The sequence below is a fragment of the Coturnix japonica genome, chromosome 2, assembly GCF_001577835.2.
Source record: "Coturnix japonica isolate 7356 chromosome 2, Coturnix japonica 2.1, whole genome shotgun sequence".
Taxonomy (NCBI): Eukaryota; Metazoa; Chordata; class Aves; order Galliformes; family Phasianidae; genus Coturnix; species Coturnix japonica.
Window position 1 is genome coordinate 40,455,456 of NC_029517.1, and position 18,591 is coordinate 40,474,046.

At 43.0% G+C, this 18,591-nt stretch overlaps 1 protein-coding gene across 6 annotated transcripts in view; it reads right to left on the reverse strand.

The window, feature by feature from the left end:
• Positions 1–18,591, reverse strand: part of MYRIP (myosin VIIA and Rab interacting protein) — a 187,239-nt gene that overhangs the window by 44,330 nt on the left and 124,318 nt on the right. The window contains exon 1 of one of the 6 annotated variants that reach the window (XM_015854188.2): positions 13,399–13,496. The exons of the other annotated variants lie outside the window; for them this stretch is intronic. Within the exon in view, the coding sequence (XP_015709674.2) occupies positions 13,399–13,406 (8 nt within the window). The 5' untranslated portion in view covers positions 13,407–13,496. Of the gene's footprint in view, positions 1–13,398; positions 13,497–18,591 lie in introns of those variants that run through there. 6 annotated transcript variants of the gene reach the window in all.

Below are 18,591 nucleotides of genomic sequence, written 5' to 3' on the forward strand. Positions count from 1 at the left end.
GCATGTGTTCTTCCTCTCTATTCATTGAGAAGTTCACTGCCCCAACTTTGGCCTTTTAAATTCCCATTTGGTATTGGTGCAACATGTAAGCAATAATAGTTTATGTACAGAGGGCTTTTTATTATTCCAATACATAGCTGCATGTGCATCCCTCAAATTTGTTCAGTTCAAAGTGTTACCTTTGAAATCAGCGTTCAAGGAGTTATAAGTAGTAAACAGAGTAGGTTTTATACAGAAAACCAAGATACAATTTCTGAAAAGAATAAGAACCAAACCTTGTAATAAGTTCAACTAACCCTGATTATTAATAGAAGCTCAGGTGACTTGTCGGAGGGAAACACTAAGACCTGCTCATATCTGTATGTGTTTTGTGATGACTGAGTCCACAGCTACATGCCTTCCTTCAGTTCATTTTCACTGGATGCCCCCTATATGCACTGGTATAGGATGCTGCCATAAAGTAACATTTCTCAGACATGACATCTAGACTCCAGATAGATATCTGGGTGCATCTGTTAACATTCATTACCTGGATTGGTTTAAACATCAGCCACATGCAGTGGCAATAACTTTGTTAGTATGGAAGAGTTTGCTCAGTGGCATACTTTGACCTCCCAGAGCTCCTGAGTTCAGCTGAAGCCAAGTCCTCGGGGACTAAGGAGGCTGGATGTAAGCAGAGCACACCTGTGACCTTGGCTGTGCACCTCTGATGGTTCCTGTGACCCAGTCAGAACACTTGTATTTCTACATTTTCCTGAGAAATGCCGGACCTGACACACTACCTTTGCTTCAGATTGATACCCTTTCACCATTTACACCTCCCATGCTGCTATCTCCCAAGATCTAACCTCACCCAAGACTAAATACATACTCCTCCATCACCACATCCTCTTCTCTTTTTGGCAGCCAATTGCATACTTTGAAGACCATTTTCAGGTCTGTTCTCCACAGGCAGTCTTTTGAAGCAGGTGAGGCAATGCTGGATATAACTGGAGTTAGGGTTCCATCCTCCAGTAGGAAAACACACCTAAGAGATTAGAACATGCTAGCCTTGAACTGGGATATATGTTGCCCTGAAAGGCTGTATGTCAGGAACACCTGATTCACAAATGAACATGTTTGGTATATTAGCACAACCTGCTGCCCTGATGCAGCACATCATTGTTTTAGGGTAACAGAAGTAAAAAATCTACAGCTGTTACAAACATCTAATTTTAAGAAGAGAATTCTCAAACCCAGTGCTCCACTGTGATTCTGCTGGCTGTGAACATGGAGTTGATATCATGACCGTGGAGAGTCAATGGCAGTTAAAACACTGACCTATATAGGGTCAGGACCTCTCTTCAGGCATCTGCCAGCAGTGAAAGATATAAGAGGCCAAGTCCAATATAGCTCCTGACAGCATCTCAACACAAGCTAATAAGCCTTTGCCATAGCAGCGTGTCTATGAGGATGTTTGCCATGTCTAACAGCCATTAGCGAATATTCTTTGCCCACTTTTGCTTTGTAAAGGGAGCATTGGTGACTGACACTTACTTATTCAGAGCTGACCTCTGCATCAACAAGTTCAGAAGGCTGCATTGCAGGAGATTGCACACTGTTTGTAGTACCAGATACGGTTGTTTTAAACCATGAAATAAATGGGATCACATAGCTCTTTCTCTTACCCCCCTGAAATGATGATGTTTACCAGAAGATACACAGCTGAACTGATCTTAATGACTCCCCATCCCTATACTGGTGTTCTTCTACCCTAATGTTGAAAGATTTTCCAAACATTTAAGCCACATCCTCCCTGTTTCTATTTAACCAAGATAGCCTATGATGCTTGTTCTTCTCATTTATTAAGGCTAAAGAATCCTGTTTCCCCATAGGTCCTGTTCTATAGACATCTGATTGCTCCTTTTGCGTTGGTTTTTAGTTTTCCAGAGATCCTCCAGCTCCAAGTGGCTTTTATTTCTGTTTAAACACAAATCAAAGAACTGGTCATTTGAGGCCTTAGCTCTACTTCCTCTTTTAAGAAAGCCCCGTCTAAGCGTCGGAATACAACTTGCCACAGTGCAGACCCTACAGATGAGGCAACCAACAGATACGCCTTGGTGATACTGAATCTGGGCGGTGTGATGCTGTGAACCATTCATCTATCGAAGTCTCGCCAAGACTTTCAAGTTTGAAACAACTATCTTTTCAGAAACCAAGATCCTTCCAGGTGTTTCCTTCAATGTCTGAAAACCATCCCACCTACCACACTGCCAAATGATTTCCTTTTAAGCTTTTCATTAGAAGGTTTATCTTTACACAGAGAAATAATGAAAATCAAATAAGTGGCCACTGGATATCTGAAAATAAATTGAAACAAATGCAAATCCAAATGCTTGTGTGAAGCTGGAAAGCTCTGATATTTTGGTTTCAAAATGAGTTTATGCTTTTATATTTATCTATAATCTAAAGGATTTATTTTAATATAAAATAATAAAAGTACAAATAAAAACATCATAAGACAAAACTTTCCCTCTTAAGCAAAAGAAAAGATGTCTCTTTATCTGAATCCATTTTCCTCTTAGCGATTTCATTTTGTGTGAAATACTGTATGTTTTCTCCTATCTTAATTTGCAGCAAAATACACATCAGTATCTCAATACATTCCAAAGGGAAGAAATTTCATATCCTGATTATCTTGTATTGGATATTTTTTAAAGTAAATGATAGGAATTAATCAATACTGCAGCATTAGCAAATCCATGGCACTTACAGGCACACAACATGGTAAACCAAAATTCAAGCAAACTTGAAACAAAGCAAGTTGTTACTGCTGCACTGAACACTCATTTGCTGTCTTTTCCCTTCACACTTGCTTCTACTTGCTACAATACATCAATGTAATTTTTACTTTGAATTTCTAAGATAAGAGAGGCAAAAAGAACAAAAATACACACTGACAGTGCCTCGAAATAATACACCCCGCTGTTCTTAAGAAACAACAAGAGCTACAGATGTTCATAAATTCTCAATTGGACAAGCACCCTTTTCCTACTCTGCTGCTACTGTAAACATTATGAATTTATCCTTTGTACTTATCCACTGAAGTGAAGGAAAATTCAAACAAAAAACTCATATACATATATTTCAGAATGCAGAGATGCATCAAAACGCTCTCAGAAAAAAAAATCTGGTCATTGAACTGTGCATTTATGTTAATGAAATGAAAGCACTTTCAGTCAAAACATAACTGAACGCTAATGGCTATGAACAAACGCAGCATTCACTGACATGAGAAATGTTTTCCATTGCCACAGCAGATACCAAAGGAAACAACAGAACATAAAGCAAGTTTAGTTAGTTATTCAAATTACCTAAGTGAAGGATTGTCTTTCTGCAAACTTCATCTTTAGTCCATAGGTTCTTAAAAAGCAGCGGAACAACGACGACGACAACAAAAGCGAGGTCAATGCAGCGTAAATATTTTCACAAAAGAGATACAAATTCCACTCCATCAGAAAAAAATACCAGAGGATAAACCATGCAAATTAATTCTGTAATCCTGATTAGAAAAATACGCAGGGCTTTTAATATAGAGCTCAAGAACGCCAAAAAGACAACAATCCTCTGCGTTAAGGTTTGTTTCTGTTCTCGTGTCAGGAGAAAGCTGTGAAGAAGCTGCTGTGAAACGCCGCCAGAGATGAGAAGAATCATTGCCAGGTAAAATCAAAGAGGAAGGTGGACTCATTTCAAGATTATTTTAAAAAAAGAAATTAAAAATAAGAGAAAAAAAAAACACAACAAGAATTAAAACAAGCTCAAAATAGGTGAAAGTTTAGTGGGGAGCAAAGAGGTGCGATTTCAGGTCCCATCTTTTGCAGTGCTTATCTCACCCACAAGCCCAAGTCGTGCTAAGCCGGGCTGTACCGTCATCTTCTGGGAATTAAGTGCAGTGACTCTACCACCCCCTTCCTGAGATTACATGTATTTGTAGCTTTTCAACTCCACAAGCCACAGCACGGCTTAAGAAACATGCTGTTTAGCTGAATGCACTGCTTCATTACAGATACAGCAGTACGTGTAACTTATTATGTACTCAACAGGAGCGTAACATCTCCAGACCCTGATCTCTCTACATCCTGAGATGAAAGATGTGAGGGAAGCGTTTCCCTGCCACCCACTTGGCCATGGCAATGAGAATGAATGAGATGGAGCCATGCTGTGCTTCCTTGGCACGGTGCAGGTAAATACCCAGCACAGAGCAAGCAACAAGATTTCCTTGAATTGCAGAGGAAAATGGGTTAGAATGTGAAGTGCTGGCCAGCCTCACAAAGTGGCTGTGGCAAAGTGGCAAAGTGACACAGCATATATATATTTCTTTTCAAACAAACTCAGAAGTCACCAAATTTGAAATGCATGTTTGTGCGTGGTATAGTTTACCCCAACACATGGGGAATATTTTTAGTTGTAAGCTTTATTGTGCAAGCTGTCCCAGCAGTCTGACAAAAGCTAAATTCCAGCTTACAGCTGAAAACCGTAGAAAAATTCCAAAGCCTTTACAAATTATACAAATGAGACTTTAATCCCAGCTGGCCTCACTAATGGGGGCTCTACATCTGGGCACACACACACACAAATGTACTTTCCGTGTGGATTTTCAGCTATTTGAATAATGAAAGATGGAAAAGAGGAAACCCTCTCTTTTGTGCTTGTGTGTGTGTAAATACTTGTATTGCAGTAATAAAAACCAAACAGTCCTATAAGCACAGATTAGCGAGACTGTCACAGAAATACAGCTGTTTCTGAAAAGCGGCCCAGCTCATAGCTCTTGGGCAAAACTGATCTACTGCCCAGAGCAGAACTCACTTCTTTAAGCATCAGAAAGCTTCGAGGCCAATTAATCTTCCCATCCTTTACAAGGCCAGCTATTTGCATGCGCAGGTGTTTCCAAATGTGCTGCTTAGGTCCTAACCAAAGGGTCTCAATGTACATACTAAGCTGTACAGAGTGGACATGCTCATATAAAACACTGCTGTAGCCTCACCTGATAATGGTAGAGAAGGCCCCACAGAAGGAACAGACGACATCCCTATGTAGGCTTCTCTCTCATGTGTGATGGCTATGGGGAGAGTCAGGGCCAACAGGAGCTACTTGTCATTCCCAAGACACCAACTACTCACAATTCTCATCAAAGGGAAAACATGAAGGTGGGATAAATGTTTTGCTTGCACTACTGAGATAAATTTGGACAGTATTGGAGCAGGCGGTCAGTAGGAGGTGGTACATTAAGGATGATTTCAGTGTATGTGCTGCTTCATTAATGTACTGACTTTCTTTTAGGAGATGAAAATAAGAGAAATCACCAGCCCTTGTCCAGCAAACCCTAGAAATATAGGAAAAAGCCAAATACATTAAATGCAAAAACATTATTACACAGCCATCTCTCAACTTCCTCCTGTCTCACTGCACAGGAGAGCTCCACACAGGTCACACAACAAGGACAAGACATGAGGTAAACGTATGCACACAGGATCCTGGGACAGACACACATTGTAGAGGGACATGGGCAGTGCTTTCCTGAATGAAGTGTTGCTTTATGGGGCAACCTTGGCAGATAGTGGATTTGTGTCCTGGCCAAATATTGTGCTGCAAGAGGATGAGAACTCTGCAACTGGAAAGAACATGGGGTGGGATTGCATTGAGATGGGAGTTTCCAACACACTAGATAGCATAGGTCTGAAAAAGCTGGAGGATACCAGTGTCTTACAAGAGACCAAATTATTGGACATTAAACATTACGGCTGACAAAGACAGACTACTGCACTTTGTTTTCACCCAAGGCAAAAGACAGCCTGCCTTTAAAATGATGCCAAACAAACAAATGAGTTGTTGCTCAGGACATGACAAAAGGAGAGTGGAAATCAGAAGACTCAAGGATATAAAGAACTGCTACCCAAGGCCAGAAAATTCCATACATCACTTCATAGGCTTGTTTTAAAAATAGTACAAACATTTTAACTAACACAAATTCTATGCTGCAGAATAAGTAAAAAATGATATTTCTGGACCTAGACAAAACATTATACCTGGAACACGGAATAGTTCAGCATTCAATGCAGAGCAGTCTGCGTAATGAAAAGTGGAATGACAAAAATTGTATCTTCTGGCTATTAAAAGAAAGATGTATGTTGACTACTTGAGTGTTTACCCTCACTGTGTTTTCTTTTTGTTATGATGAACTTTCATAGAAAAATACATTCTTATTTTCTTCAGAAGTTCATTTCTGAAAGAGAAAGAGTACCCCAGGGGTAGAAATAACAGGGAAGCAGGAAAAGCAAGCAAAACCCTGAAGAAAAACAACCCTGACTTCAATTGCAAGATGAGAAAAATGAATTATTCTTCCCTCCCTGCTCTCAAAAGATGCTGTACTAATATAAAGCATTAGGAATATCTATTTACTTTCAGTATATAAAGAAAAACGGTGAAAGGATCTACATTCAAGGACATTTGACTCCTAGAATGAATCATACCCTGAGTAACGACAGGTTAGTACTGCTGTTTTAAAATATTTGGATTTGGTATGTCTAACCCACCTACTGTATCAGTAAAATAAGCTTCACAAGCTGCTGTAGGATTATTTACTGAGTATAGCTACAATAAAACCACCTGCTGTGAAAAGATTTTTCAGAAAGAAAGGTATAGGAACAAAGTTAAAACCAAGAACTTCTTTTGTAGTCACAGAAGAATTTTTCAGACCAGAGCCAACTACCAGATTCTGTGATACAGTCCATGATCCATATCCTAATCTTTCAACAAATTAATTTCCTCAGGGATCAAATGCCACAATTCTACAGCTGGCAAAGAAGCTAATTACATTTTTTACATATATTCTACTTCATGCTTCATTTTTCTTCAGAATTTTATTCCTCTTCACAATCAGTAAGTACAGAGTATGTATCAGGGTTATTTAAAACTTATTAACTCATTGGCAATAATGCAATTATCTGAAAGCATTTATGATCATTGAAAGAAAGCTAACTAAAGTTTCAGTAAGTAAATAAAATAAATGGCTAAATATCCTTTAAATCCATCTTACAAGTGAAAAACTGAGGAACTGAAAGACTTGCTTCCAGTTACTTAGGAAACATAGCATGTTGAGAAAGGAATTCAGATAGCCCGACTCTAAAGCTGGTGTTTTTGACTCAAGCTGACCCCTCTTCTGTCTGAGGCATAAACATTTTTGTAAAAGCTCTGTTTTCTTATCTGCAATTTGTTCAGGTTAAATATGTTATACGAAACACTTGTGCTGAAGAGAAAAGGAAACCAACACTCTCTAAATCTCTAAGCCTGAAGAACGTTGAGCGAGATCAAAGGGTCGAGTAAGTCAGCGTGACAACGCATGCAATCTTCTTCCAAATCCAGTAGACAAGCAGCACATCTGAACTTGGAAACAGCCTGTAGCCAAGGATTTTGCTGATTATTTAGTGAAGATATATGGCAAGAATTATAAATGGCTGAATACGTAACAACAGATACAAACTTGAAGAGTGTTCAGCTGCATTAAATTCGTTTAGCACTATTTCTATTACATCAGCTACACTGCTTTGCTCAGAAACTTATCAAAGAAATAAGACATTGCCATTTCACAGCCAAAGATCCACAAATACATACCATGTACCTCAGCCAGTTCCTGCTGTATGAATCTCTTCGTGCAAGTCTGCACTCCCTGCAGACTAAACACCGACTGGTTCTATTCTCAGAAGGTTTTGAATAGCACAGGAACCTACACACTCACACCAATGGGCTTCTTCAGTGTTTCTCGTGCCTCCTCATTAAGAAAAGACCATAACTGCTCAAAAGCCCAATTATTAATGGAGCAAAGCTTTTTAGAAATATTTCTGGCAGAGGTCATCAAAAATGTCCTGCATTCACAGAGACATCACAGCAGCAAGGGTCTGCTTCGCTGAATGCTTTTAATTTGATTCTCTTTATAAACAAAATCACTACCAGTAAGTTTAGGCTTACTGAAAGCTCCACAAAGTAGAAGACTGCATGGGGAAAAGGGAATTGCTTCCTCACCTGACATCATTCTGTGATCCAATATCTCCTTTGAATCCACCTGTAGCATGCTATTTAGGGTAAGAGCGGTTTTGCCTTGTTGCTAGCAGAAAATAAATGCACAAATTTCTGCATAGTCTTGAAAGCCAAATGCATCCTCCCTTAAAGCAGTAAAAGCATACCTGGAAAATTAACACCAGGGCTCCGATTTCACCTTCATACATGCAGATTCAATGCATATCAGTTAATGCAAGTCACTGGCACATAAATGGGGATACGAGAACAACAAGGCCACCAGCAAAAAGGATGGCTCAGATAATGTTGCATCAGGTCATATATTACAGAGTGTTAATGGAAGATCAATCTCCATTCTAATATCGAGCTTTTCCAGTCACCTATTTCCATGCTACAAGGAATACAGAAGGACACTGCAGACACACAGCACACACTGCACTTTAGGATTGTAACGGGTCTATGTAGGCTGCTTTCAGAGCTACAGAAGTCTTGCATTCAAGACACTCACATTTGCAAAGCCGAACAAAATACTGCAGCCATTATCACAACAGTTCAGCTGAGTTATTGCAAAATTATTCACCACTCAAGGGTTGCACTTACTGCTTACTTAGCACAGTGATGAAACTTATTTGGGAGAGGAACACGTTTCTTCATGGGGAAGCTCACTGCTGCTAGCCAAACTTCTGATACTAAGGGAGCAATATGTTGCTGCCTCTGGGACTGAGACACTTCAGGAGGAGGAAATGGTGAATGAGGAGAATACCAAAAGCTTTTTTCAACATTATGTCTTCGAAAACATCACAGTCCAATTTGTACAGGCGCCAGCCACTCCTTTTGGCAGAACGCATGATGTCTTGTATTCTACAGCCAATTTGTTGACTCTAATTAGCAATTTGGGAATAGAGGAAGAACAAGAGGAATAAAAAATTAAGAGCACAGTGCCAGTATCTGTAGCAGGACGCACACTCATTACTATTTTTCTAAATGTAGCTGAATGGTGACTGCATCCAGTTCTTTCTTGAGAAATAGCCATGAGTGTGAGTAGCTCCATATTGCACCTGATTGTAGACGAACAAATGTTTGCTTTCCTTTCCATGTCAGGGCTCTAAGGGAACTGCAACATGCAGCCTAGCAGATAAAAGTCGGTGTCAACTAACACTTTTGTCTTAATTAAATTTTCTTTGTCTCTCTTATGTTCTGTGTTCCAATCTAACAGCAGCAACCTGGAAACCTGGATGTCTCCAAACATGTCGGTCCCAAAAGCACTGAGAGAACAAAAAGTACCCATATTTATTTCTTTCCTGCACACTTGGGCCTCTTTCAGAGATTCCTAGACTAAACGTCCCAGTAGTTGATGTAACCTTTTCTGAAGTTTCTTGTGCCCAATTGCTCCTATTTGGAGATTAATTTTTCCAACAGTCACAACATGGATAGTTCACCACCTCTGAACTCTCAGGTACTTTTTGAAGGGCATTTTGTAACTTCATTCCCTTTACAGATGATGGAGCTGTGGGGTGGCAACAGAAGTATGAATCAATGCACATAAGAGAGATGGGTGAAGCACTTCAGTCTGAATATCAATATTGAAACAGTCTCAGATCATCTTTCCCATGGTCAGCACCAACATCTCCACCTTTGACAATGTCTCTAAAGCCTTCCTCCTGCTGTCTTCCTGGTCTAATGCAATGCCTACTCTTCCACAAGCAAAAACAGAACATCTCTCCCTGCTTTCACCATTGCCTTCCCTCTTTTCCCATAAACTTATGTTTTTTGTTTTTGGTAAAGGCAGCTGTTGCCACAGCTTTGGTTGCTGGCTTAAGTACGGAGCATTTCAATGGCACAGGTGGGTAATGAGAATCCTACCCACCCACTGCAGCAAGTTTTTTCCATTTCTTTCTCAACAAAAACAAGTGTATCTTTAACAGCTCCCTCCCAAAGAAAAAGGGAGGAATAATAAGCTGAAAATTTGCAATGGCTTTGATGAGAACTGCTATTAAAATGTTACTCTCAGCCATGAGCATTCACAGACAATACTAACGAACACGTTAAAAACCATAAAGAACACACAAGTAACAGGAAGTTTAATTATATTCTTTACAGTAACTGTTCAAGTTCGTACTTTGAAGATGTACATTCCTAGTGAGAGATGTCATTTGATTTGGAAATGCTAGCTCAGGATGGTTAGGCATGAATATCTGGCTGCTGAGCAATTAGTATCCCTTTCAGGAAGAAAGCTTCCCCAAGGGGCATGGTATTTATATCATAACATCCAAATTTATATGATCACACTAAGATTAGATACTGAACACTCACAGATTTGGAGCAATTAAAGAGACTACAATCACCACGTACAGTTTCTCTCTTCTCTCCATCCTTTCCCAATGATCCTGTTAGGGCAGGAGTGGCCCAGGTTAGTACTTCAACCATCATGGGTGATCTGTCTCCTCAGCTAGCTTTGGCCCTCAAATTTAGGTTGGCCAGAGTGCGGGACTGCTCTTGGTGAACCTGCCAGCTGGAGATCATTAACTTGCAAGCGCTTGATCCTGTGGGATGGGACAGGGGAAACAAGGCAAGTGCTGGAGGTAGAAGTACAGAATACAACCCAAACTGGCTTGTTTTCACTTGTTGCACAACTCTGCTCTGAAATATTTAGGGCAAATCAAAATGTTTTCACACTACCTATTTCTAGCCCTGACATCTCACATGGCCTCACTGATGGCAAGGTATTGTTGTAAAAGTGCAATGCTTTGTCCCAAGAGAAGGTGTCAAGAGGGGGTGGGGAGAGTGGTCCATGTTACCTGTTCTTGACGTCTTCCCCAGTTCCCTCACTATCATTGCTCCAGTCCTTTTGGATTCCAACTCAGAGAGGAGCATGCAAAAATCCCAAATCCTTCCTCAAAACAAAATCCCTATTTGATGTCTTATTTCTTTGCTTCACTCCTACTCTGCCAATTTCACATCAACACTTTATCCCACCAGCACCTTAAGCCTAGCAAACCCTAGTATAATTAAATGCCGCCTCTCAACTTGGCTTCAGCAACTGAATCCTCTGCGTCTTCCTGGCTCTAGCTTTACATTTACTAACCCCTAGATATTAAATTTCAAAGCAAAATTAAAATGTTTTCTCCACTTACTTAAGGGCCTGCTTAAGCTTTTCCAATTGAGGTCTTGAACAGCAGCTTCTTGTTCACACTCAGTGTGCTGGTGTGAGAATTAGGCGAGGGTGACCAAGGAAACCAGCTGCTCACTGTCCCTGCAAGACCTACTCATGTGCTGGCTGGACCAGATTGCCCTCCAGTGTCAGTACGGTGGTAGTGATTTTCGGAAATACAGCCACAACCACCCTCACCTAATGCAAGCAGCAAAGAACAAAATAGACCTTATGTGAATGCACCCCAATAGTGCTTGGAGTTAAAATGGTCAGGAAAGCTGGGAGAGTAAAAGCAAAAACCACTTTCTCATTCTTTTCAGATGTGTGGATTGACTGTACTTGCAGAACTACTGATTCTTTCAACTACAAAGTGTTAAAATGTCATACAACCCGCAGATTTAAATGGATTAAGGTATTTCAAAAGGTTTGAGACAAATTATGTAGGATGAGCATCATTGCAGAGTGCTTTATGTAGGCATACCTATGAATACTTGAGGAAGAGAACTATTGTGGGAAACTGTATTTCAGCTCGGTTCAATGATAGGTCAGAGACAAATCACAGAGGCATAGGTTAATGACCGCCCCAATTTGTTAAATGTCATTTCCTTGCTTTATGACAAAGTTCAGCCTGACAGTTCTGCACAGCATTAGGACCATTATTATTTCATGATATTTGACGAGAAGCAGTTTGTAGCAGCAGCTTCTGAAATGAATTCCTGAATTCTTAGCTGACTCATTTGCATAATTTGTCAGGCACCTGTGGTTTCACTAGTCATTAATAGATAAACTCAAGGCAGAGAAGCTGGGCTTTAACATGTAAACTGGGATTTCTGCTCCTATGCAGGTCCAAGGAAGGTTAATGAGTCATAAATACACACAGTGTAAGACTAAAGATATTCTGTGCTACAGACAGACCTCTGACTCAGACACCAAGACCACAAGCGCATGTAACAGATAGTATTAAAGGGGTTTATGCTAAACATGTACTTTAGAATTCCGATGTGTGATCACAAGATTGCACCCACCTACATACTGCATATTGGAATCAGCCTTAGAATTAGTATCAAACACAGGGAAAAAATAAAGAATCAAGCAAAATGGGATGAGGAGCACAAGAAAGAATGTAATGTTACCTAATCTCTCCATACACCACTTGCAAGATTTTCAGTGCCGTCAGAATGTAAGAGTTTGCCAGTTTACAGAATTAATAATATATATGCAAAAATGAAGTACTGAACTGGGTGACTGCACTACCAAAAACATTTTGAAAGAATTCTGAAGCGTCTGGCCTGAAGATGCTTCTTGCAACAGGTGTAAATGCCTGCTGTGCCAGATACAAGGAAACCGTAAAAAAATCATGTCCTTACAGTATTCTGATTAAAATATATCATTACTGTCAAATCACTTATCACACTGTCAATTTGTTTATGCTTTGCTGCTCACAAACAATGATAACTGAAGTAGAAGGTTAAGTTTTATTTTGGGTACATCTGTCTCCTAAAGTCCTGAGGTTGTATGCTCCAAATAAGCAGGTACTTTGTTACAGAGTTGAACAGAACGTCCAAATGAAGAAACGCTGCAGTAAATTAAGTTACTCACAACTAAGTTTAACCTCTACTATAAAAGGTGCTCAGACATCTCAGACAGGAAGTACATGGCTGTCTCAGGTGCCCTACTTCTCCTCCCTTTCAGCCTCAGACTAGCCTGTTCCTCTCTTTTTATTCCTCTTCTTTCTTACAGCGATGAGATCTGAGCTCCCTGAGGACCTCACTGGCTGCATTAGGAATCAACTTGTGCACAGGCCCTTTGCCACAGACAGAGTGTAAATCTGAGTGTGTTACTGCAGATATAAAAGCAGATGATCAGATTGTCCAGCAAGCCTGTTGCTGTACTTCTTACACACTCAGAGCAGACCATTGTTTCCTATGAAATCAGCAATATCGACACAAGTGGGAAATTCACGCTGGCAAAGCTAATCTCACTTCAGTTTCTTGTATTGGCCTGCACAAGCACATTTGTTCTAACACTGCTAATGTAATAGGTTTGTAAGCATGCGGTCATGAACTGAAAGGGACACGCAGTCATTTGTCACACACATCCACACATCTTAGCCGAATAAGACAATATATTTCTAGCAGCAGGTCACTCAGAAAATAGAAACCCACGTTCCTTTGACCTCTTCTTCCATCTGTTACCTGAACATCTGGCATTTACCAAAATATGAAGAAGCAGACAGGCCGGTGCCTGTGCATGACCCTCTGGTTGTAGACACAGCGTTGCCTCTGCGGGAGTCTGGCCAAGTCATGCAGCAGCTCTGTAACATTGCTGGCGTAACAGGGGAAGGAGGGGGCAGGCAAGCAAATCCACTAAAAATGAGTCAGCCCGAGTCTCTGTCAAATGACTCAGAGTAACAAGTGAATAACAAGGATTATGAAAGTACAGACTCCGTTGTGTGAGGCCATTCATATGACTCGTGTTCCCCAGTGACGCAAGAAGCAAATGAACTGAGGACTACTGACAATGTACGATTCCTATCTCACTGCCTGCAATATAATTTGGAGGATACTTCCACAGACAGGCTGAGCCAGAGATAAAAAAGTGACAGAAGACAGCTGGGAAAGAGAGAGAAACAGACTAAGTTGAGGTTATTTCGCACTTTTCTCCCCAGGCGCACAGAAACAAAACTGATTGCTATATGCTTATCAAACGGGGTTCATTCTTCTGTTGTACTGCTTATTCCTCCAGAGAATCAAAGAAGTTTTCTGCATGGCTGGAAGGCCATCAGGAAGGCCTCAAAGCATCACATGCCACCACAGACCATCTCTTTCCACCAGATGTGCTCTGGCATGAGTTGCAACTGAAAGTGAGGCTGGTACCTTCCTCAGATCCCAAGGTAACTTCATAGAACACAAGAATGAAGGGGCAGTCTGATGTCCCTCACCTGGTCTCTATACCAGGATACAGTAACAGCGAGAACGCCCAAGAATTTTATGGCACCGTGTGACTTGCAGACCTGGAAGCATGTTACATAAGTACCCAAAATCTTATCTATGTTTTACAGATGGGGCAAAAGACTGGTAAGCACAGAAAGGAGCTCTTCAAAAGTAGTTAAAATCTCTTCGGCTTGTGTAATGCATGAAACCTTTACTCACTGACCGAGTAAAGTTACCACAAACTTGTCAGGTGTTCATCCACATCCCTTGCATTTCTCACATCTGAAAAAACAGGTTCCCTTCAAAAGCATTTAGAATCAAGTAATAAACACAAGAGATAGGGAACAAATGGAAAATAATTCAGATTAAAAGACTACCGTTTGATCAAACAGGCAATCTCACCACCTTCCAACATGGAATGGAACCAGGCCCATGATGCAGCAGCTGCTCCTTCCCTGACATACACAAAACTCATGGCGTCTACTATGTCACTGGATGGAAACCTTGTCAGAGATGGCTGGTACTACTTCTACTTATCTTGTCTGGTTTTCAAGAAGTTGGGAAGAAAGAGAATGTTTTTGGTGTCCTGTTGTCCTGGCTTAGTATGTATGAACTCCTTGAGGGGACAACTGCAGGAAGAATTATGCTTTCAATGCCAGATTTCTACTGAACTGTATGTTACACTGGTAAAGTAACAGTAGATTTAGTACTTCCTAGTATGAAACAATGCTAAATGAACGCCTTAACCTTTTCCCCTAAAAGACAATTTTCTGGATAAAGTTCATCGCTACCCCTAGCTCTTATGGATCTCTTGGCACATCACAAAAGCATTATACCTCGTGTCACTGCTGAAAATTTTCTTAACACCATTTTATCTACCTGAACAACTCCTCTAATATAGGCAACACAGACTATGGAGAAGTATGAGAAGACCTGGTATCTCCTTTGTGTAACCAAGAATAGAGAAATGAAACCTAACATGCAACTGACTAGTTATCGAAACATCCTCATTTGACTTCATAGATCTTGATAGACATACTTTTCATAAGACATGTGTAATTAATTTGTGAAAAGAAAGAAAATATATATTAATTTTAAGCCACTTCTCCCCAGAAGAAGTGTTTCTCTTTTCATTAAAAAACTATAGTCAAACAAAATCTACAGCAGCAGCTTGAATTCAGGCTGAACAGCCCTGAGTCTCCCAGCTTTTCCTTACAAGAGAGATGTTCCAGGCCCCTCACCATCTTTGAGGCTCTCCACTGGACTCTCTCTTCAAGTTCCCTGTCTTTCCTGAACTGAGGAGCCAAGAACTGGACATACTGCTCCAGTTGTGGCCCCATGTAGAGGGGAATGATGACCTCCCTTGACCTGCCAGCCATGCAATTGTTAACACACCCCCCAATACCACTAGCCTTCTTGGCAACAAGGGCACCCTGTCATGAAGTGGCTTTACCCAGGAGAAGACAAAAAGAGATGGGAAGGGAGTGTAAGTGGCTGCCAGATGCACAGTGCTGCTTTCTGCCCCTCAGCCAACCAGCACCACCAGGCATTCATGTTTAGACAAATTATTTTATTTTGTCCTTACAGATCACAGAACCCCTGAATAGTTTGGTTTTTCCTGAAGAGAGAGGCTGAATGCATTAATGATCAACACACTCCTCTAGAAGCACAAGGAAAAGACACAGACTTCAGAAGTGAACCCAGATACAACCACAGGGACAAAAAGGCCAGGGCAGAGAGTGGAAGTGCCTGGAAGTGGCATGGCTTCCTGGAAGCTGCTGTTTCTAGCTACAGCCTGTACAGCTCTTTGACATCTCCTTCACCATCCGCTTTACCATCTCCTGTGCCTTTCAGTCACTGTCAGAAGAGAAGGGTGAAGAGGTAGAAGAGCAGGATGCTGAGAAGGAAGATGAGGAGTGTGCTGAAGAGAAAAAGGATCAGTGGGCAGAGGAGGCTGAGGATGTGCCTGCAGTGGGAGGTCTCCTGCCTGAGGACTGGGCAGCTGCGTTCAGGCAGCACCAGCAGATCCTGGACCCTGTGCTGCTCTGGCTGCGGCAAGAGCTGTGTGCCAGTGTGCTCAGGAGGCCCATAGGCATAATGATCAAGAAAATTAGAAAAGATATTCATCTTTTCCTGCATAACAGTTGCCAGGTTATAGATTAGTGATGGAATGGCAGGAGTATCGTTCCCAAGAGATTCTCTGAGCACTGATTTCTAGTAGATATAAATGACTGAGATTAACTCCAGCCTGGGCTTTCCAAAAATTACAAATAATCTCAAATATAACCCAAACCAATGACACATATCTGGCTCCCACACGGGTTTTATACCTATTTCAAATGCTACCTTTATTCATTCATTTATTTATTAATTGCTGCTGCAGTTGTGCCATACTTCTTTGGTGCAACCTTCTGCAGCAAAGTGCAGCTGGAAGCCTTCAGAACCATGACTGTGACAGAACTATGGCCACAACAGTGGCTGCACAAAAATTCCAACTGAAAAGGAGTTTACAGTGTCCCAGACACACAGTGCTCTGTGGCCACGGGGACAGTGAAAACATCACAGAGCAACAGGTGGTGACATCACCAAGCCAAGGACTGTGACCACTCCACCTTCGCTGAGCACCTTTGGGCGTGGGCAGAGCCTGGTCCAGTTTGTTCGTGCCTGGACTCCTGGCGAGCGTGTGTGCGAGGCTTGGAGGTGGAACGAGCGTTTTGCTTGGGTGTTGGGTTGTGCTTTGGGGACTGTGGGCAGCAGCTCTCAGTGCCCATCACCTGCATTTCCCTGGCCTGCCTGGATCGGGCAGCCGGGTCCTACGAGGCGCACGTGTAGCAGCAGAGGTGAGCCGGGTGCTGACATGTCCCCCAGGGTGGCAATGGGGTGAACGCTGGGATGTGGGGAGCTGCCAGGGCTGCAGCCTGACCCTGTGGGGCTTTAGAGCAGCCAAGGCGTGGGGCCAGGAAGGGTTCCTGCTGAGGGACTGGGATATTTCTTCTGTCTGATCCTGGGACAGCGACTGACCGTGGCCTCTCTCCCTTCTTGCAGTGCGCAACTTTCATCCCTGTGGTGCTGGTGAGGGGGAGCAGATCCTCACCTTCAGTCCCCAGCAGGCCACAGCGTGATCATGATGGCAGCAGAGCAGGCATGGATATGTCCTATCTGCCGTGATGGCCGAAAGGACGTGGCCTATGCCGTCCCTTGCTGCCACAAGTTCTGTCTGGGCTGCATCCAGCGCTGGGCCATGCTGAAAGCCAGCTGCCCGCTCTGCAGGACAGACATGTCTGTCATCAAGGTTGAAGAGTGGGACAACGATGATGACCTGGACTTCATCGTCTGGCCCCCAGCACAGCCTGTACCCGCCTGCTTCCAGGCAGCCGCTGCTCCTGCCTACAGCCTCTACAGCTCCTTGCCATCTCCTTCACCATCCCCTTTACCATCTCCTGTGCCCTTCCTGTGGCCGCCAGAGGAGCAGGAGGGGGAAGAGGTAGAAGAGCAGGATGCTCAGGAGGCAGATGAAGAGGAGGCTGAGGATGGCGAGGAGCAGTGGGGAGAGGAGCAGTGGGGACAGGAGGCAGAGGAGCAGCAGGATGAGGAGGCAGAGCTGCTGCAACCTGATGAGCCATACCAACGGGAGGCTGAGGATGTGCCTGCAGTGGGAGGTCTCCTGCCTGAGCTCTGGGCAGCTGTGTTCAGGCGGCACCAGCAGATCCTGGACCCTGTGCTGCTCTGGCTGCGGCAGGAGCTCAGAGTCATCTTTGGGGGACAGTGGTGGCCGGCACTGTCAACGGAGACCATCATCCTGAATGACCTGTGCGATTTCGGGCTGGACAGCGAGGTCCTGCTCGGGGACGTGTGGCCTGTCCTGGAGGACAGAGCAGAGACACTCGTCCAGGGCCTCATCCACACCGCTGTGAGCCAGTGCGCTGAGGAGGCCCATAGGCTGCTGGGCCTCAGAGATGCCGCTGTGTTCAGGGAGCAGCAGGACAGCCCTGCGGCCGCTCCTAGCCCTATAGCCTCCCCACCACTGACCCTCAGCTCACGGCCTGCAAGTCCCAACACACAGGACCTGCCCAGTGCATCAGAGGCTGTCCTTCGTGGCTGCCCCGCTGTGCACATCCCATGTGAGCTAGAGGAGCCCCATGAGGACATGGAGCAGGGCGCAGCAGCAGGGCCCTCTGCTCAGAGCAGCAGCTCCTCCGCTCCTGGCCGGTCCCCTGGTGGGGCCCAGCGGCCCCCTAAGAGAAGGGCTGACAGTGACCGTGACCCAGACCAGCCCTGCAAGAGGCTGCGCCATCAGTGACACCAGAAGCCTCTTGAATTGTAAATAAAAATAGAAAAGATTATTCCACAAAGTCTCAGTTTTACTCCTTAGCTGGCGATCCATGCTCACAGTGCTGCTTCCTCCCCCTCAGCCCACCAGCACCACCAGACCATCATGTTTATATAACTTATTCC